A 21,369-nucleotide genomic window follows, 5' to 3' on the forward strand; every position below is an offset into this window, starting at 1 on the left:
CAACTGAAAATCAATTACTTTAAGTACTCTCAATGGATAAATATGGTACATTATATTCAGGAAGTTGCTAGATTCAATTTCTGTTCTGTATGGAGTTATCTTAAATCTGATAGGATTACTGCAATTGTTGCTGGGTATGTTAATAAAAGCTACTGGGTGAAATATCCGAGGACTGCAGGCACCTAAGGAAATATTGTTCAACGAGTCACTGTTTTTAGGGGCGCTAAGCTGAGGTGGAAGGGAAGTAAACTAAATTGTTTGAGACTTGTAGCCTCAGGAGCACTGTTGTTGTTTAAAAAATTTAAATAATCCACTCTGCATCCACAATGCTTTGAATTACACAAGTTTTAATACTTATAATATAGCCGATCTGAGCATTGTACCAGTAACAGGCCACACCATCTCTACTTCATTTGATTGTACTTCATTTTTCCTTTCTTGATTGAGAGATGGTGTGATGGTTTCAAGAGTCATAGCTTGGCCCTTTATGTGTAACAGCTTCTGTTCCAGGGCACCACACTCAAAATACTGGAAAACAGATTACAAGTGTTCACACAATTATATAGTAACTAACAAAACCTTACATTTAGCTCATAAAATCTCCCAAAATGCTTTCCAGAAGTGTTATGAGCAGCATAGGGAGATATTAAACCAGATGACCAAGCTTGCTCAAAGACCGAGAGGCAGAGAGGTTTATGGGGGAAATTCCAGAGCTTTGGGGCTTAGGCAGCTGAAGGTACAGCCATTAATGGAGGAGTGATTAAAATGCATTTGGTCCCTTCATTCAAGTCACTGATATTGAGGCCCCAGCACTGTGGCACTTCACTCGTCACATGTTGTCAACCTGAAATGACTCATTTATCACTACTCTCCGTTTCTCATTAGTTAACCAATCTTAACAATATGTTACCCCCTACACCTTGAGCTCTTATTTTGCAGAGTAACATTTGATTAGGCACCCGGTCAAATACCTTTTTGGAAATCCAAGAACAGCACACCCGCTAGTTTCTTTTTATTCATGTTAGTGGTTACTTCCTCAAAGAACTCTCAAATTAGTCAAACATGATTTCCCTTTCACAAAACCATGTTGACTCTTGCTTGATTGCATTATGTCGTAAGTGCCCTGCTATAACCTCCTTAATGATAGATTGCAGCATTTTCCTTTCAACAAATGTTATGCTAACTGGCCTGTTGTGTCCTGCTTTCTGTCTCCCTCTTTTCTTGAATCGAGGACTCACATTCACTATTTTCCAACCTGAAGGGCTTTTTCTAGAATCTAGGTGTTCGTGGGATTTGCGAGGTGGCCAGGTATCACTGGAACTTCAGCCAATACAAAGACTCACTAAAGCCAGTGTCCAAACTTAAAGACACATCTCTTATTTGACCAGCGTGTCGCAGAGAGATATTATTCGAAGAGTCTTAGGCCCATCCAGACATGGAGCAGCCTTACATCTCCAATAAACTCTGACGTATACAGTTTAAGATAGATCAGTTATATATTTGTCTTATCAAATTCTCCCACCTTTCATTAGCTTTGAATCAATCATCTGTCACATACAATGGCCAATTGCATTTTACCTTCTGACATAATGGGATTTCATTAGTCCGTGGAATCCAGATGCTTCCTCCCCCTATTGCTGACTCAACTTCCTCTATTGCTTAGCAACCCCAGATGCTGAGGTCAAAGTTAATACTTTTCTCCTCCACGTCACCGGCCACATCAGATTAATGCACATATATTCATAGGCCGCTCTGAGAACCTTACTGTTAGCAATTCCTGTTGATAAGAACTTACACATTCTGAGGTTTAATTGTTTCCTAAGAATGTGGTTCTGTCTCAAAGTCCCCATACCATAAGGCCTTGCAGCATCTTGCTCTTGGCTGAAATGCACACTTGATAAAAATACAGTTAATACATTGAAAATATCAATCTGCATTTAAATCATAATCACTTGTTTTAAATCTCTTACTGAATTCATATGTGTGTAAACTATTGTTAGCTTAAGTCTGATTTAGACTCAATTAACTCTATGCTGGTAGTGTCTTGAATGCCTAATGGTTTAAATGTGTGTTTCATATGTTTTTAACAAAAATGTTATCTAATTGAGTCTTTAAGTTTGTTTCCACAGCTGCAGCATTGTGAAATTTGGGATACAAAACTAAAACAGATCTGAAATATTGCATCCTGAGCCATTGCACGGTTGAATGAAGATAAAACACTTTCAAACACTATCCTTAAAGGGATTAAAATTCAATCCACAAAAGTGATCTATTTAATTTCAAGATTTGAGCATAATGGGGAAAAAATAAATTGCGTGGTTTACTTTCAACTTTTCATGTATCTTTTACTTTAGGTGTATTTGCACAGGATCTTGGATTTTAAAATATTCTTTCTACCTCAGAAGATCCTTTAAAAAAAGTCATCATCTCCCATCTGTGTTTATCTTTCTCACAACACTCTGAATCTTCAGGTCTGGCTTCCACTTCCCTCATGGCATTGAGGCTACCCTATCTTTTATTTCTCCTCAACCTTTCCACAATATCTGACATGATTGACAATTGTTTGTGGACGTGTTTGCAAGATTGCAGGTATCCACAACACTCAGTGGGCCTAGAGCAACAGCCTCTCTGTCTTTAGTAGTCATCTCAAATATCCACTCTTGCCACTTCTCCCCTCAGTGACAGCATCTGTAGCTTCCATACATACACAAGTAAACCAGATATACCCTCTTCACTTCCCATGACCATTTCAGTCTGACTGCTTTGACATCAAGTTAAGCATTTCTTTCATCGGAACATCAGACTGAAACAGTGGCTTTTACTCCCAGTGTAAACTCTGTTCCCCTGCCATCTGCCTCTATGGTCTCTCAAATGTGGTACAAGGCCAGCAAAACTTGAAGTCCTGCATAACTCACAGCTGAACTTCAAATCCTCTCCGTTGATCCAGTTTTATATCCACTTCGAACAGTGCCCATCATTTAACAAAATCTTTATCTACAATTTTGTTACCACTATGTATGTTTCTGGCCTCCAATCCACCACATGCCATTCTTGATATACTTTAGTACCTGCTTTGTATTCCACACTGAATCACATTTATTCATAACCCCTTCTCTGTTGATCTGACTCCCTTTATTCCTAAATATGTAGGATTTAAAATCTTAGTCTAAACTTTTCCACGGCTCTTCCCCACACAATCTCTGCAACTTTGAGTTTTATGCTCACTCTCGTAACCTTCTGTCCCTTCTGTTAATTCTGGTCCTTTGTATATTTCTCCCACTTCCTTTACTCCACCACAGTTTTTAGTTGACTCAGCCCCACTCTGTGGAATTCATTTCTTCTATTCCTGCACTTTTTTCTCCACCCTTCTTAAAAATAAAATATCTTTTCAACCAAGCCTTTGGTTGTCCTTTTTAATATTTGCAGCTCAGTCAAGCATCTGTTCCTTTATCTTTGCTTATCCCCCCACACTTGCACCCACATTTTGTGTCTGGGACATTTTCTATACAATATCATACAGAAGGTGAACAAACAATTTTTGGTTTCTTCCAAAACAACAACAATTTATGTAGTTTGTTTAAACTTCCAAAACATTATGGCACCCATGGGGCCTGGAAGTGGGTGCAAAATGTGCTTCCGGCGGCTACTTTGTTGTGATATTTGATTTGTTTGCTTGAACCTTTCACATAGATGATAATTCAATTGTAAAGAATTCCCCAAAGTATATTATTTTGATATTTACATTCATCAGATTTTCACAGAGCAGCTCACACGTGTTGTAATGAAGGTGTCAGCTGGAAATCCGGTTCATGGCAATGAAATTTCAAATTGCTAATGTTTTTGTTTTGTTTTTTGTTTCTCCATTACATGATTTTAGAATTGAGTTCTGATCATCAAGCTTTGCATTTCTGTCCTATCCCCATTTTAAATGGTAATATACTGATGTAACTGAACGATATTAAGCTAAAAAGGAATACACATCTTTGCACCATTGTATTTTATATAAAAATATATTCTATATTGAGCTTTTCAGTACTCTGTATATTATAAAATATAATTTTACAAATGCCAACATTCTGGATCTTTACACCTGAGTTATTATGTAGTCATAGTGCAGGTAATGGCTACATTATATAAGAAAAATATTAAACTAACCTCAAAGTATTTTTCATCTTCCTGTAACAAATAGGTGAGATTCTGTGACACAGACATGCCTAACTGGAACTGCGGTTCATCATCATCACTCCCTGTCTTTTCCTCTTTAAAGTGTGGTTGTGTTATATTCTCTGCTGGAAGAGGTGTTATAGTCTTGAGTTTTGGTAGACTGAAGCTGACATTACCATCGATCTCTGCAAGAACATCAATAAAAAAAAGTTTAATATTCAGTGTGGTGAACCATAGATGGTTACCACTATGGGTACTGAACCATAGATGGTTATCACTATGGGTACTTGTACATATGTTACTCTTGTTACTGTTGGGGTTAGGGTTGGGGTGTTCCACCTGTTAGCATTGTTCTGTGGTACACCCTGTTTGGCTCCGCCTTCCTATAGGAGTATAAAGGTCACTGCACTTCCTAGTGACCCTTAGTCTGGGATTATATTGTTAAGCAGTATGCTCTATTCTTGTTGCGAATAAAAGCCTTTATTCCCGGGTACGATCTAGCCTCCCGAGTGGATTAATCGCGCATCACTCAGTATGTCACCACAGTTCAAAAGCTGATTGCTTGGAACATTGGACTAGTGGGTTAAAGCGGGACTGGCAGCTCAATGTTTCAGGGTGCAGATGCTATAGGAAAGATAGAACAGGAGGTTAGAGAGGAAGGGGAGTTGTGTTTTTGATTAGGTAGAACATCACGGCAGTACTGAGAGGGGATATATCCAAGCGTTCACCCACTGAATCTATATGGGTAGAACTGAAAAATAAGAAGGGAGAGATCACTTTGATAGTCAGTGGAAAATTGTGGAGAAAATATGTAAGAAGATTACAGGTAGCTCCAAGAAAAATAGAGTGGTAATAGTACGGGACTTTAACTTTCCCAACATTGACTGGGACAGCCATAGCATTAGGGGCTTGGATGGAGAGAAATTTGTTGAGTGTATTTGGGAGGAATTTCTCATTCAGCATGTGGAAGGCCCAACTAGAGAGAGGGCAAAACTTGACTTCCTTCGGGAAATAAGGAAGGGCAGGAGACAGAAGTGTTAGTGAAGGATCACTTGGGACCAGTGACCATAATTCCATTAGTTTTAAGATAACTGTGGAGAATGATAGGTCTGGCCCAAAAGCTAAAATTCTAAATTGGCGCAAGGCCAATTTTCATGGTATTAGACAGGAACTTTCAAAAGTTGATTGGGGAGTTCTGTTGGCAGGCAAAGGGACTACTGGTAAGTGGGAGGCTTTCAAAAGTGTGTTAACCAGGGTTCAGGGTAAGCGTATTCCCTTTAGAGCGAAGCGCAAGGCTGGTAGAAATAAGGAACCTTGGATGACTCGGGATATTGAGGCCCTGTCAAAAAGGAGAAGGCATATGACATGCATAGGCAGCTGGGATCAAGTGGATCCTTGAAGAGTATAGAGGTTGTCAGATACCCCACTGGATCCTGTGAGATTTAACCTTGTGCAACAATCTACCATGCGGTGCCTAGTCAAAGGCCTTGCTACAGTCCACATAGACAACATCGACTACACTGCCCTTATCTACCTTTTTGGTTACCCCTTCAAAAAAACTCAATCAAATTCGTGAGACATAATATTCCACTCAAAGCCATGCTGACTGCCCCTAATCAGTCTTTGCTTCTCTAAATGCCTGTAGATCCTATCTCTCAGAATACCTTTGAACAACTTACCCACTACAGACGTTATACTCATCGGCCTGTAGTTTCCAGGCTTTTCCATGCAGTCCTTTTTAAACAAAGGCACAGCATTTGCCACCCTCCAATCTTCAGGCACCTCACCTGTGGCTGTTGATTCAAATATGTCTGTGAGGGGACCTGCAATTTCTTTCCTAGCCTCCCACAACGTCCTGAAATACACTTAATCCGGTCCCAGGGATTTATCTACCTTGATGCGCTTTAAGACTTCTAGCACCACCACCTCTGTAATATGTACATTCCTCAAGACATCACTATTTATTTCCCCAAGTTCCCTAACATCAATGCCTTTCTCAACAGTAAATACTGATGAGAAATATTCACTTAAGATCTCGCCCATCTCTTGTGGATCCGTACACAGATGACCTTGTTGATTCTTAAGAGATCCTATTCTTTCCATAGTTACTCTTTTGCCCGTTGTGTATTTGGATTCTCCTTTGCCTTATCTGCCAAAGCAATCTCATGTATTCTCTTCACCCTCCTGATTTCTCTCTCAACTCTACTCCAACACCCTCTATACTCTTCAAGGGATCCACTTGATCCCAGCTGCCTATGCATGTCATATGCAACCTTTTTGACCAGGGCCTCAATATCCTGAGTCATCCAAGGTTCCCTATTTCTACCAGCCTTGCCCTTCACTCTAAAAGGAATGTGCTTACTCTGAATCCTGGCTAACACAACCTTGAAGGCCTCTGGCTTACCAGACGTCCCTTTGCATGCCAACAGATTCCCCCAATCAACTTTTGAAAATTCCTGTCTGATGCTATCAAAATTGGCCTTGCCCCAATTTAGAATCTTAACTTTGGGCCAGACCAATCATTCTCCATAGCTATCTTAAAACTAATGGAGTTATTGGTGGGAAATCAGTGGGAAGACCACAGAGTCTTTTATAAGAGCCCCACCTTCAAATATAATGGGGTGGGGGTTTGGGGGTAGGAAACAGCATAATATCTAGCCCAAAGTCTGTGTCCTGTTTGACCCCACACTGAGCTTCCAATGCTACATTTTACAACAATCTACTTCTCGTACTCATACACTGTCTGAGCCGCTGTTGCTAAAAACCCACATTCATGCCTTTGTCACTTGCATATATTCCAATGCTCACCTGATGAGCTTTCAATCCTCCACCTGTCGCATTTATTCCATATATGTGACTTGCTGTCTGTATCATGAACCACTTGTCAATCACTCTTTTCCTCATTCACCTTCATTGATCTCATTCCCTCAGTAATTCAAATTCTCATGCTTGTATCTAAATTCCACTTCTCACTTCATCCAGAAGCTGCTTCAGCTCTCCAATCCTGAAACTCTGAATTCCTCATTCCACTGATTCAGGATTCCTTTGTCATTGTTTTCGTTCAACCAGTTGTGGTTGTGGGTTTAATCCTGTAGACTCCACCCTCCGGAATAACCTTCTTACACCCTCTATTTTGCCATCTTTCCTTTTTTAAGATCATCCTTAAATCCTACTTTGACCAAATGTTTTGTCACCTCTCTTATTACTTCCTTGGCTAGCTTAGTGTGCATTTTTTGCTTACACCTCCGTAGATTACTACTTTTGTTTCCCTCAACATCTCTAACAGACCCAATCAAGCACGTATCTGTAGTCTGCCATACCTAAGTACAGTGGTAGTCTCACAATATCTAATCATAGAAACCCTACAGCACAGAAAGAGGCCATTCGGCCCATCGAGTCTGCACTGATCACAATCCCACCCAGGCCCTACCGTCATATCACTACATATTTACCCACTAATCCCTCTAACCTATGCATCTCAGGACACTAAGGGCAATTTTAGCATAGCCAATCAAGCTAACCCGCACATCTTTGGACTGTGGGAGGAAACCCACGCAGACACCAGGAGAATGTGCAAACTCCACACAGGCAGTGCGCAACCCTAATAGTAACTTAACTTTACCGTCATAAAACTTCTATGGCAATGTGAATACAATATCCAGGATAGATAACTCATTGAAATCCAAGGTGAAGTGGGTTATTTTCTAGTTCTGTTATCAACAAGGCAAGTTTTGATGAGCTTTGTTCTTGAGGACTCTGCCAGCTTGATCTTTAGAATTAATAGACAGTCTAAGTGGACACTTCGGCGTTTTCTCCAAGAGGAGTATTACTGATCGGGCATTTAAAGTGGACTGTAGATGGTGACCATTTTCATAACTGTTAAATAAAGTGATTTGATCTCTGAAACTTTCTCTCCTCACTTTCTTCATACTGTAAGTGCTTAGGGAGATTTTTCTGTGGAGGAGGTGCACTGTCGAAATATGTTTTTGCTTGTTTGAATTGAGGGACAGAAGATTGGCTTCCCCTCATGATTTCTCCACTTTCTTCCCAACACCATTTCAATTAAATAGATCAATAATCTGAATAACCTCAATCCTCTTTCTCACAATGTATTAACTGTTGTCGCTTTTCCAGATGTCTGCTCCACATATTAATCCTATTGAGAGAAAAAAATCTTCTAATCCTATCGGTGAGTTTTGTAACTGTCGAGCTAAATAATCTGCATACCTCTACTTTATCTATTTCTTTCTCATTATTCTAAATATCTTCATCACATCTCCTTTGTCTTCTCCAGTTAAAGCAAACCACTTTCATCTTTCTATGTAAATTAATTCCTTAAGATCTGGAATTGAAACTAAATCGGAGATTTAAAATGATTAAAAAACACTTAAAGGTCTTCAGTTGGACCTATCATTCGGAGACTGTCACTGGCAGGTCTCAGCTTGAGACTGAGATAGTGTTGGTTTGCCAGGAACGAGCAATACCAGAAGGCCACTCCATCCTGTTTCTTGATGGACCCACGTTGCAGCCGATGAAAAGGGTAGGGCGTAGACTGACAAATAATGACATGCTTTGGCATTGATCCAGGCCAGTATTACTTCTGGGCTCTGAGCTTGTCTCTCTGCACCTTGAACAAGGCAATTTAAGACATGCCACTTTCGTCATGAGCTGAAGCCATGGCCCTCAATGTCAGTCTACAGATCAATGACAGTCTCTCTCTGAATTATATATCCAACTGAAAATTTTTGGGAAGTGTTTTTTTAAACATTTCAAATCTTTGATTTAGTTTCAATTGCAGCTGTCCCCCACCTCCCTGGCTCTGTTCTTTCTGCCTTCTGTGTATCTATGCCACTTGACCACTGTCACTAATTTTTTCTAAGTGTTTTTCCCCACAATCACAAAACTTTTAATGCATCTAACTTCAGGGGTTGTGAAACCTCATTAAAGTGTGTATATACAAACAAATGCCAAATCCCTGACCTTTAGTTGTAACTCCATCCAAACTCTCAGACCACAAGGCTCACGAGCCACCAAAATGAAACTGAAACCATTCTATTCTCTTGATACATAAAAATATATATATTTTAATTATAAATTGTTCATAATAAGTCACTAACTTTTGAGGACATACAAATATAAATAATTAAATGAACAAAGTAAAAGTTGAGAGTTTATTTGGTTTGCAGAGGGTTGTTAGAATATCTAATGCCTTGGCAGAAACTCCTGAATGCAGCAAAACTTTAAAAAATTACTTGAACAAAAAAAGACAAAAGAGCATCTGGTCAAGGGCAGTAGAATAGAATAGTTTTTTCACAGACCCAGTTGAAGCACTTTGACTTTTATACAACAGAAGGAGGACATTCAACCCGATTATCTTGAGTAAAGTATATCAAATGGTGTGAATTGAGTATCAAATGTTCTGTACATTTAGTTATTAATACCATATTTTCTGTATTATAACTATATACAATAGTTTTATTAACCATGAAGAAATTCAGCGATTTTTATTTTTCCCCTGAAACTAAGAGGCCTCACGTTATTTGTGTGTCTCTTTTGTCATTGTTACCTAAAGGTTGACCTCCGCGTTCAGCTCCATCTTTCATTCCTCCACCGTCTTGGCCCTCGGGTTCAACTGCATGAATCTCTAAGTTCCTATGACCATCAGAAATAAAGAATAAAAGACTGACCATACAATGTGAAAAGAAAAATTATTTTGCATTTGTCAATTGGAAACCAAAGGTGGTGGTTTTACTAGATCTGGCCTTGGTATTGTTAATATAATAAAGAATGGAGCTATATGCTGCTAAAAATTGAATTTCTTTGCAAAAGCTTTTCTAAAAGGGTAAATTACATCTTTCTTTGAGTCATATGTTTATATTTTGGAGTTTACAGCAAGGATTTATAACTTGGTTGATAAATTCAAGTTTTAGTTCAGTTGGAAATGTCTGCTACGAGAGGACACAGGTTTAAGGTGCTGGGGGGTAGGTACAGGGGAGATGTTAGGGGTAAGTTTTTCACACACGGTGGTGGGCGAGTGGAATCGGCTGCCGTCAGTGGTGGTGGAGGCGAACTCAATAGGGTCTTTTAAGAGACTCCTGGATGAGTACATGGAGCTTAATAGGATGGAGGGTTATAGGTAGGTCTAGAAGGTGGGGATGTGTTCGGCGCAACTTGTGGGCCGAGGGGCCTGTTTGTGCTGTGGTTTTTCTATGTTTCTAATATCTGTGCACTTAATTTTGAGGAGATAAGAGATGCACAATATTGTGGTGGTTGGGGGCGGGGGGGGGGCGGTGGGTGGAGTTGACCATTACCTGCATGTATTAAGGTCACTGATCTGACAATCGAACAGTTCACTCAAAATTTCCAGATTTTCCTCTTCAATCTTTTTAACTGCTTGTTCTAAATTAGCAACTTCCACACTATATAGGTTTAGCTGCAGTGGCAAAAAAAAGTACATTTGAGGTTAGTTTCAAAACTCTAGAAACAGTTTCTAACCAAATTTTTGGCCTAGAGTTTGTTGTCAGTGGTGACACTAATTGGAAGTCTGGGATGGTTGCCTCCTGTCCTGCCAGCAGTTAAAATCCAGCACTAAGCATCGCAGCAGTAATGTCAGCAGGCAGCGAAAGTAGCCAATCATATCTAAGTATTCACACACTGTCTTGGCAGCTAACTACATGACTGCAGTATATCTGTAGCAGGTGGTGGTGGCAGACAATGCCTTCTGTATTGCTGTGTCTTCAGAATCTACTGCATGCCTTCAGTGCTTCAGTAGAATACATTTTGATGAGGTAGCAATAATGTTGATTCTCATTTTGCTGAAGTTAGCCAGGAGCAAGGTCAGCCCCATTTGATGTCATTGTTGGGTTTCTTTGGGTGCAAAGTGCCACTAACTGTTGTTGTGATCATTAAAGCTCCCTGGGAACAGCCAGCTGCATTTGTATATTGTCAAGGATTTCACTCTTTGAAAGTACAACTGGTGGGCAACCACGAGAGAAGAATAATGCAGATATGTGCCTGCTTTCTATGGAGCTGATGTGATGCATACGTCATGCACAACCCACTGCTCCCTTAGAGTTTTGAAATCGCAGCTCCGGTTGCTGGGTGGATTCTCAATGTATACAATGCTGTTGATACCAGTGATGTACCCCCAAAGCAATTCAAAGGAGTGCTACAATCAAATTCAAGTGTCCAAGACTGCCATCATAGAACATACCACTGGGCTTCTTAAAATGCATATCTGCTGTTGTGACTGGTCCGTAGGAGCTTTGCAATATGTACCTAGAGGGTTTCATGAATAGTAGTCATCTGATGTGCACTGCACAACCTGGCACTGCAATGTGGACAGATGTTGAAAGTGGAAGATCGCAAGGAAGATGATTTGTTGGAGCATAAGCAGAAGGCCATGAATCCAAATGAGCCTTTTATGACTGCCAAGACCATGAGTAGATGTGCAAGAGCTGCCAAGAACAAAATCTGAATAAAAATCACAACAGTAATGTATCTGCATAACCAGACCTTCATCATCTTCCTGGGATGCTGACCTAGTCTTGATATTTCTCTTGCAGAATTAACTATAAATCTGGGTCATCTACCACCAAGAACAGAATGGAGCATTGTCTCAAACACCTGGTAAGTGCTGCTGCCAGGGACATCTTGGGCTAATGTGGACAGCCATGTAACAGCCTGCATTGCCCAATTATTTTGATCCAGTACCATCTTTAAAGTGCTTTCAATGCAACTGTTTCACTTATACCCACAGAGTAAAGTGGGCCAATAGCCTCTAGAGTGAATAGATGAGGGAGCAAATGATACCTACATTTTATACTTTCAATAAAGAACGCACAAAAATGCAACACATCTCATTCATGAATTATGTCTGTCTCTCTAAATTTGGAGGTAAAATGTGGCTACTGCACAAGAGTAAGAACATAACATGACAACTAGGAGCAAGAGTAGGCCTTTTGGCCCCTCGAGCCTGAACAAAGAAAATTACAGCACAGGAACAGGCCTTTCGGCCTTCCAAGCCTGCACCGACCATGCTGCCCGACTTAACTAAAACCCCCTATCCTTCCGGGGACCATATCCCTCTATTCCCATCCTATTCATGTACTTGTCAAGACGCCCCTTAAAAGTCACTACCGTATCCGCTTCCACTACCTCCCCCGGCAACGAGTTCCAGGCACCCACTACTCTCTGTGTAAAAAAAATCTGTCTCGTACGTCTCCTTTGAACCTTGCACCTTAAACCTATGCCCCCTACTAATTGACTCTTCCACCCTGGGAAAAAGCTTCTGACTATCCACTCTGTCCATGCCTCTCAAAATCTTGTAGACTTTTATCAGGTCTCCCCTCAACCTCCGACACTCCATTGAGAACAAATCAAGTTTCTCCAACCTCTCCTCATAGGTAATGCCCTCCATACCAGGCAACATCCTGGTAAATCTTTTCTGTAGCCTCTCCAAAGCCTCCATATCCTTCTGATAGTGTCGCGACCAGATTTGAACACTATATTCTAAGTGCGGCCTAACTAAGGTTCTATAAAGCTGCTCAGCTATTCAATAAGATCATGGCCAATCTTTTCATAGACTCAGCTCCACTTACCTGCCCGCTCACCATAACCCCTAACTGATCAAAAATCTATCTTAGGGTAGCCTCAACTGCTTCACCTAAGCAGGGAATTCCATAGATTCATAATCCTTTGGGTGAAGAAATTCCTTCTCAACTCAGTGCTAAATCAGCTCCCCCTTATTTTGAGGCTATGCCCCCTAAGTTCTAGTTTCACCCGCCAGTAGAAACAACCTCCCAGATTCTATCTTATCTATTCCCGTTATCATTTTATAAGTTTCTATAAGATTCCCCCTCATTCTTCTGAATTCCAATGAGTATAGTCCCAGTCTACTCAGTCTCTCCTCATAAGCCAACCCTCTCAACTCTGGAACCAACCTAGTGAATCTCCTCTGCACCCCCTCCAGGACCAATATATCCTTTCTCAAGTAAGAAGACCAAAATTGTACACCGTACTCCAGGTGTGGCCTCACCAGCACCTTATACAGCTGCAACATAACTTCCCTGTTTATTAAACTCCATCCCTCTAGCAATTAAAGACAACATTCCATCTGCTTTCTTAATTACCTGCTGCTTCTGCAAACCAACTTTTTGTGATTCATGCACAAGGACACCCAGGTCCCTCTGCACAGCAGCATACTGCAATTTTTTATTGTTCAAATAGAAGAAGGCATATGGTGTGCTGGCCTTTATCAATTGAGGGATTGAGTTTAGGAGTCCGAGGATAATGATGCAGCTATATAAGACCCTCGTCAGACCCCACTTGGAGTACTGTGCTCAGTTCTGGTCGCCTCATTACAGGAAGGATGTGGAAAAGATTGAAAGGGTGCAGAGGAGATTTACAAGAATGTTGCCTGGATTGAGTGGCATGCCTTATGAGGATAGGCTGAGGGAGCTCGGTCTTTTCTCCTTGGAGAGACGCAAGATGAGAGGAGACCTTATAGAGGTATATAAGATGTTGAGAGGCATAGATCGGGTGGACTCTCAGAGGCTTTTTCCCAGGGTGGAAATGGCTGCTACGAGAGGACACAGGTTTAAAGTGCTGGGGTGTAGGTACAGGGGAAATGTTAGGGGGAAGTTTTTCACACACGGTGGTGGGCGAGTGGAATCGGCTGCCGTCAGTGGTGGTGGAGGCAAACTCAATAGGGTCTTTTAAGAGACTCCTGGATGAGTACATGGGACTTAATAGGATGGAGGGTTATAGGCAGGCCTAAAAGGTAGGGATATGTTTGGCACAACTTGTGGGGCCGAAGGGCCTGTTTTTGTGCTGTAGTTTTCTATGTTCTCTGTTTCTAAATAATAGTCCATTTTGCTGTTATTCCTATCAAAATGGATGACCTCACATTTATCTACATTGTACTCCATCTGCCAGACCCTTGTGCACTCACTTAGACTTTCTATATCCCTTTGCAGACGTTCAGTGTTCTCTGCACACTTTGTTCTACCACTCATCTTAGTGTCATCTGTGAACTTTGACACACTACACTTGGTCTCCAACTCCAAATCATAATGTCCTCAAAGAATTCCACTAAATTAGTTAAACATGATCTGCCTTTCATGAACCCATGCTGCGTCTTCCCAATAGGACAATTTCTATCCAGATGTCTCGCTATTTCTTCCTTGATAGATTCAAGCATTTTCCCCACTACAGAAGTTAAGCTAACTGGCCTATAGTTACCTGCCTTTGTCTACCTCCTTTTTTAAACAGTGGTGTCACATTTGCTGTTTTCCAATTTGCCGGAACCGCTCCAGAGTCCAGCCAATTTTGGTAAATTACCACGAGTGCATTTGCTGTTTCCCCAGCATCTCTTTTAGTACCCTGGGTCAGGAGACTTGTCTGCCTTTAGCCCCATTAGCTTGCCCAACTCTGCTTCTTCAGTGATAATGATCGTTTCTAGGTCTTCACCTGCCATAGCCTTCTTGACATCAATTTTTGGCATGTTATTTATGACTGCCACTGTGAAGACCGACACAAAATACCTGTTCAATGCCTCGGCCATTTCCTGTTATTAAATCCCTTTTCTCATCTTCTAAAGGACCAATGTTTACCTTAGCCATTCTTTTTGTATATTTGTAGAAACTTTTGCCATTTTTTAATATTCTGAGCTAGTTTACTCATAATCTATCTTTCTTTTCTTTATAATGTTTTTTTTCGTGGCTTTCTGTTGACCTTTTAAAGATTTCCCAATCCTCTAGTTTCCCACTAATCTTTTCCACTTTGTATGCATTTTCTTTCAATTTGATACCCTCCTTTATTTCCTTAGATACCCATGGCTGATGACCCTTTTACTACAGTCCTTCCTTATCACTGGTATATACTTTTGCTGAGCACTGTGAAAAATCGCTTTGAAAATCCCCCACTGTTCCTCAGTTGTCCCATCATAAAGTTTTTGCTCACAGTCTACCTTAGCCAACTTCCCCCTCATCCCATTGTAGTCTCCTTCGTTTAAGCACAAGACACTGGTACTGGGTTTTACCTTCTCACGCTCCATCTGTATTTTAAATTCAACCATGCTGTGTGATTGCTCCTTCCCAGAGAATCCCTAACTGTGAGATTATTAATTCTTCCTGTCTCATTACACAGGACCAAATCTAGGATAGCTTGCTCCCTCGAAGGGTCTATGACATACTGTTCGAGGAAACTATCGGGATACATTCTATGAACTTGTGGAGGAAGTCGAGAAACGCGATGGTGGTTTGCCTCCCTGGTGCTGGGATCAGGGATGTTTCTGACAGTATCCAAGAAATCCTGAAGTGGGAGGGAGACGAGCCAGAGGTTGTGGTGCATACTAGTACCACTGACGTAGGCGGGAAAGGGGAAGGGGTTATGAAAAGAGAATATAGGAAGTTAGGTAGGGAGTTAAGAAGAAGGAACGCAAAGGTAGTAATCTCGGGATTGCTGCCTGTGCCACGAGACAGTGAGGGAAGGAACGGAATAAGGTGGAGGATCAATGCGTGGCTGAGGGATTGGAGCAGGGGTCAGGAATTCAGGTTCCTGGATCATTGGGACCTCTTTAGGGGCAGGTGCGACCGGTACAAAAAGGACGGGTTTCACTTAAATCCCAGGGGGACCAATATCCTGGTAGGAAGGTTTGCTAAGGCTACTGGGGAGTGTTTAAACTAGAATGGTTGGGCGGTGGGAACCAAAATGAGGTGACTGGGAGAGAGGAGGTTAGCTTAAAAATAAAAAGGGCTTGTAGACAGTGTGAGAGGGAGGATAGACGGGTGGCGGAGAAGGGGAGCGCTCAGACCAAAGGGTTGAGATGTGTGTATTTTAACGCAAGGAGTGTAGTGAACAAAATGGATGAGCTTAGAGCGTAGATCACTACTTGGAAGTGTGATGTGGTGGCCATTACAGAGACTTGGTTATCTCCGGGACAGGACTGGATACTTCAAGTGCCGGGTTTCAGATGTTTCAGGAGGGACAGGGAAGGAGGCAAAAGAGGTGGGGGAGTGGCACTGTTGATCAGGGATAGTGTCACGGCTGTAGAAAAGATGGACGCCACAGAGGGATTGTCTACGGAATCTCTGTGGGTGGAGGTTCGCAACAGGAAGTGGTCAATAACTTTATTGGGTGTTTTCTATAGGCCGCCCAATAGTAGCAGGGATGTGGAGGAGCAGATTGGGAAGCAGATCCTGGAGAGATGTGATAATAACACAGTGGTCGTGATGGGAGATTTTAATTTCCCAAATATCGATTGGAATATCCCTAGGGTAAAGGGTTTAGATGGGGAGGAGTTTGTTAGGCGTGTTCAGGAGGGCTTCCTGACACAGTATGTGGATAAGCCTACAAGAGGAGAGGCTGTACTTGATTTGGTATTAGGGAATGAACCTGGGCAGGTGTCAGATCTCTCAGTGGGAGAGCATTTTGGGGATAGTGATCATAACTCTATCTCCTTTACATTAGCATTGGAGAGAGATAGGATCAGTCAAGCTAGGAAAGTGTTTATTTGGAGTAAGGGCAATTATGAGGCTATTAGGCAGGAAATTAGAGGCATAAACTGGAAGGAGGTTTTCTCAGGGAAATGTATAGAAGAAATGTGGCAAATTTTCAAGGAAAATTTGTCTGGAGCTCTACACAGCAACGTTCCAATGAGACGGGAGTTATGGTAGGTCACAGGAACCATGGTGTACGAAAGCTGTAACGATTTTAGCCAAGAAGAAAAGAAAAGCCTACAAAAGGTTCAGAGAGCTAGGTAATGTTAGAAATCTAGAAGAGTATACGACTAGTAGGAAGGAACTTAAGAGGGAAATTAGAAGAGCAAGAAGGAGTCATGAGAAGGCCTTGGCAGACAGGATAAAGGAAAACCCCAAGGCATTCTACAGGTATGTTAAGAGCAAGAGGATAAGATGTGAAGGAGTAGGACCTATCAAATGTGACGGTGGGAAAGTCTGTATAGAACCGGTAGAAATGGCAGAGGTACTCAATGAATACTTTGCTTCAGTATTCACAGTGGAAAGGATCTTGGTAGTTGCAGTGCAGACTTGCAGTGGACTGAGAAGATTGAGCATGTGGACATTAGGAAAGAGGATGTGTTGGAGCTTTTGAAAAGCATCAAGTTAGATAAATCGCCGGGACCGGATGGGATGTACCCCAGGTTACTGTGGGAGGCGAGGGAAGAGATTGCTGAGCCTCTGGCAATGATCTTTGTGTCATCAATGGAGACGGAAGAGGGTCCGGAGGATTGCGGATGTGGTTCCGTTATTCAAGAAAGGGAGAAGAGCGAGCCCGGGAAATTATAGACCGATGAGTCTAACCTCAGTGGTTGGTAAGTTCCTGAGAGGCAGGATTTATGAACATCTGGAGAGGAATAGTATGATCAGAAATAGCCAGCACGGCTTTGTCCAAGGCAGATCATGCCTTACGAGCCTAATTGAATTTATTGAAGATGTAACTAGACACATAGACGAGGGAAGAGCGGTAGACCTAGTTTATATGGATTTCAGCAAGACGTTTGATAAGGTGCCCCATGCAAGGCTCATTGAGAAAGTGAAGGGGCATGGGATATAAGGGAACATTGCTTTGTGGATTCAGAACTGGCTTGCCCACAGAAGGCAAAGAGTGGTTGTAGATGGGTCTTTTCAGCATAGAGGTCGGTCACCAGTGGAGTGCCCCAGGGATCTGTTCTGGGACCCTTGCTCTTTGTGATTTTTATAAATGACCTGGATGAGGAAGTGGAAGGATGAGTTGGCAAGTTTGCTGATGACACAAAGGTTGGTGGGGTTGTGGATAGTGTAGAGGGATGTCAGCAGTTGCAACAAGACATAGATAAGATGCAAGACTGGGCGGAGAAGTGGCAGATGGACTTCAACCCAGATAAGTGTGTGTTGGTTCATTTTGGCAGGTCGAATAGGATGAAAGAATATAATATTAAGGGAAAAACGCTTGGCAGTGGAAGATCAGAAGGATCTTGGGGTCCGGGTTCATAGGACGCTCAAAGCAGCGTCGCAGGTGGAGGCTGTGGTTAAGAAGGCATATGGAATACTGGCCTTCATCAATAGAGGAATTGAGTTTAGAAATCGGGAGATAATGCTGCAGCTGTATAGAACCCTGGTCAGACCCCACCTGGAGTACTGTGCCCAGTTCTGGTCGCCTCATTACAGAAAGGATGTGGAAGCCATAGAAAGGGTGCAGAGGAGATTTACAAGGATGTTGCCTGGATTAGGTGGCATGCCTTATGAGGATAGGTTGAGAGAGCTAAGTCTTTTCTCCTTGGAGAAGCGAAGGATGAGCGGTGACCTGATAGAGGTGTATAAGATGTTGAGGGGTATTGATAGAGTGGATTCTCAGAGGCTTTTACCCAGGGCTGAAATGGTTGCCATAAGAGGTCACAGGTTTAGGGTGCTGGGGAGTAGGCACAGAGGAGATGATAGGGGTAAGTTTTTCACTCAGAGTGGTGCGTGGAATCGGCTGCCAGTAGTGGTGGTGGAGGCAGATTCGATAGGGTCTTTTAAGAGACTTTTGGATAAGTTCATGGAAGTTAGTAAGATAGAGGGTTATAGGTAAGCCTAGAAGGTAGGGACATGTTTGGCGCAACTTGTGGGCCGAAGGGCCTGTTTGTGCTGTAGCTTTTCTATGTTCTTTGTTCTATGTTCTACCTCCTTCTCAAGGCTGCCTTGACCGACCTGCTTTGACCAATTGACACATGTAGATTAAAATCTCCCATGATAATTGCCATATCATTTTTACATGCATCAATTATTTCCTTGTTTATTGCTCGCTCCACCGTGATGTTATTATTTGGCGGCCTATAAACTACGTCTATCCGTGACTTTTTCCTCACTTTCTAATTTCCACCCAAATGAATTCAACCCTTTTCTCCATAGAACCTATGTCATATCTCACTACCACCCTGATGGCGTCCTTAAATATCAGAGCTACACCACCTCCCTTACCTTCCTGTCTGTTCTTCCCTGGATATTTAACTCCCGATTGTAACCACCCTGCAACCATGTCTCTGTAATGGACACTAATCATACTCATTTGCGATGATTTGTGCCGTCAACTCATTTACCTTGTTTTGAATGCTGTGAGCATTCGGGTAAAGTAACCCTATGCTAGTTTTTATACCTTTTTGAATCCTTACACCTCCTGAACTCTTCTCCCTTTTAACTTTTTTCGTAATTTTCCGTGTAGTTGCAACCTTCTCCTCACATGCTTCCTATTAACCATTATACTTAGTTTTACCCTTCCCTTCTTCCTCCCACTTGCTAGTTTAAAGTCCTTGTGACCACCCTATTTATCCTTTCCGCCAGAACACTGGTCCTAGATCTGTTCAGGTGAAGACTGTCCCAACGGTACAGATCCCTCCTGTTCCAATACTGATGCCAATGCCCCATGAAATGGAACCCCTCTTTTCCGCACCACTCCTTTAGTCACATGTTCACTTCCCTAATTTTCTCATCCCTATGCCAATTTGCACATGGCTCGGGTACAACAAATGGATCCTCCCACTCCCACTCCAATATCCTTTCAAGCCGGTCAGAGACGTCCCTCACCCTGGCACCCAGGCAACATACCATGCTGGACTCATGATCTGGTTTGCAAAGGATGCTATCAAGCCCCCTAATTATAGAGTCCTCTACAACTACCACTTGTCTTTTTGCTCCCCCCTCTTGAATGGCCTCCTGTACCACGGTGCAGTGGTTGGTTAGCTCATCTTCCCTACAGGCCTCTTCCTCATCTCGGAGCAAGTACCTCATCCCTGTTGGACAAGGTCAAGAGCTGAGGCTGCTCTGTTCCTGAATTCATGATCCCCCTACCTGCCTCACCTGCAGTCATACCCCTGCTGTCCCTGACCACTGACCAAATTAGAGGTACTTAATCTACCAGGTGTGACTGCCTCTTGAAACAAAGCGTCCAGGTAACTCTCCCCCTCCCAGATGTGCTTCAGCATCTGAAGCTGCGACTCCAGCTCATCAATTCTGAGCCAAAGTTCTTCGAGCAACCAACACTTGCTGCAGATGTGGTCTCTGCAGTTCGCAATGGTATCCGCCAGCTTGCACATCAGACAGCTACAGCATATCACCTGTCCAGCCATCGCTACTTAGTTAATTAATTAATTAATTAGTTTTGCAATGTTCTTTTTCAAATTTTGTACAGATTTCCTACCAGCCAATTAGGTCACAGCTTTTCTGTGATGTTACTTATTCAGTTTTTTGTCAGGTACAATGTATACAGTGTTCTGCCCCCCAACTGCTTCCTGGAGACTAGGCCACGGATCCTTGAGGTAAGTTAGTTTTATACTCACTGTGCTGCTGCTTCGCCCTCCGACTGTTCCCTGGAGACTAGGCCATGGACTGTGGGCAGCACGGTGGCACAGTGGTTAACACTGCTGTCTCACAGCGCCAGGGACCCGGGTTCAATTCCGGCCTTGGGTGACTATGTGGAGTTTGCACGTTCTCCCAGTGTCTGCGTGGGTTTCCTCCGGCTGCTCCAGTTTCTTCCCACAGTCCAAAGATGTGTGGGTTAGATTGATTGATTGACTATGCTAAATTGTCCCTCAATGCCAGGGGGATTAGCAGGGTAAATATGTGGGGTTACAGAGATAGGACCTGGGCAGGATTGTGGTCAGTGCAGGCTCGATGGGCCGAATGGCCTCTGTCTGCCCTGGAGGGATTCTATCCCCAAGATAAGTTGTATACTCACTGTGCTGCTGCTCTGCCCTCTGACTGCTCCCTGGAGACTAGACCGTGGATCCCCGAGGTAAGTTAGTACTCCCTGTGCTGCTCTGTTCCACCCTCCAATGCTCCCTAGAGACTAGGCGTCAAGAGTAGCGTCGTAACTCCCAAGAATGTGAAATCTTTATTGTCCAGCAGAAAAGTAAATTAAGCATAAAACTATAGTTATCGACTAGGTAATTTTGTCCAACTAGCCTGTGTCAGTTAATCTTTATTCAACTATAATGTTTTCATTTTTTATCTCCTCTGTCACTTATTCACTCACTCACACCCAGATGAAAACTGCAGCATGGTACACTAACATGTCTTGCCACATAGCCATTTCAAGTAACCCCCTCCCCCACCTTACTGTCACCATTCACTGCCGAATACCACTTATCCTCCTCCCAATTGCTTTTACCCAACTTGCTTGAGAACCTCTGCGGATGTCTCAGCTGGCTGCTCTTGTTGCTTTCTTTCC

At 42.5% G+C, this 21,369-nt stretch overlaps 1 protein-coding gene across 1 annotated transcript in view; it reads right to left on the minus strand.

Annotated features, from left to right (window-relative positions):
* Positions 1–333: 333 nt before the first annotated feature.
* ccdc83 (coiled-coil domain containing 83) overlaps positions 334–21,369 on the minus strand; it is a 58,032-nt gene continuing 36,996 nt past the window's right edge. The window contains exons 8-11 of the mRNA XM_078222797.1: positions 10,476–10,597; positions 9,731–9,816; positions 4,156–4,349; positions 334–528 (exon numbers count right to left, since the gene is read on the minus strand). Coding sequence (XP_078078923.1) covers positions 355–528; positions 4,156–4,349; positions 9,731–9,816; positions 10,476–10,597 — 576 coding nt within the window. The 3' untranslated portion in view covers positions 334–354. The remainder of the gene's footprint in view (positions 529–4,155; positions 4,350–9,730; positions 9,817–10,475; positions 10,598–21,369) is intronic.

Source organism: Mustelus asterias, chromosome 10 (assembly GCF_964213995.1).
Source record: "Mustelus asterias chromosome 10, sMusAst1.hap1.1, whole genome shotgun sequence".
Lineage (NCBI taxonomy): Eukaryota > Metazoa > Chordata > Chondrichthyes > Carcharhiniformes > Triakidae > Mustelus > Mustelus asterias.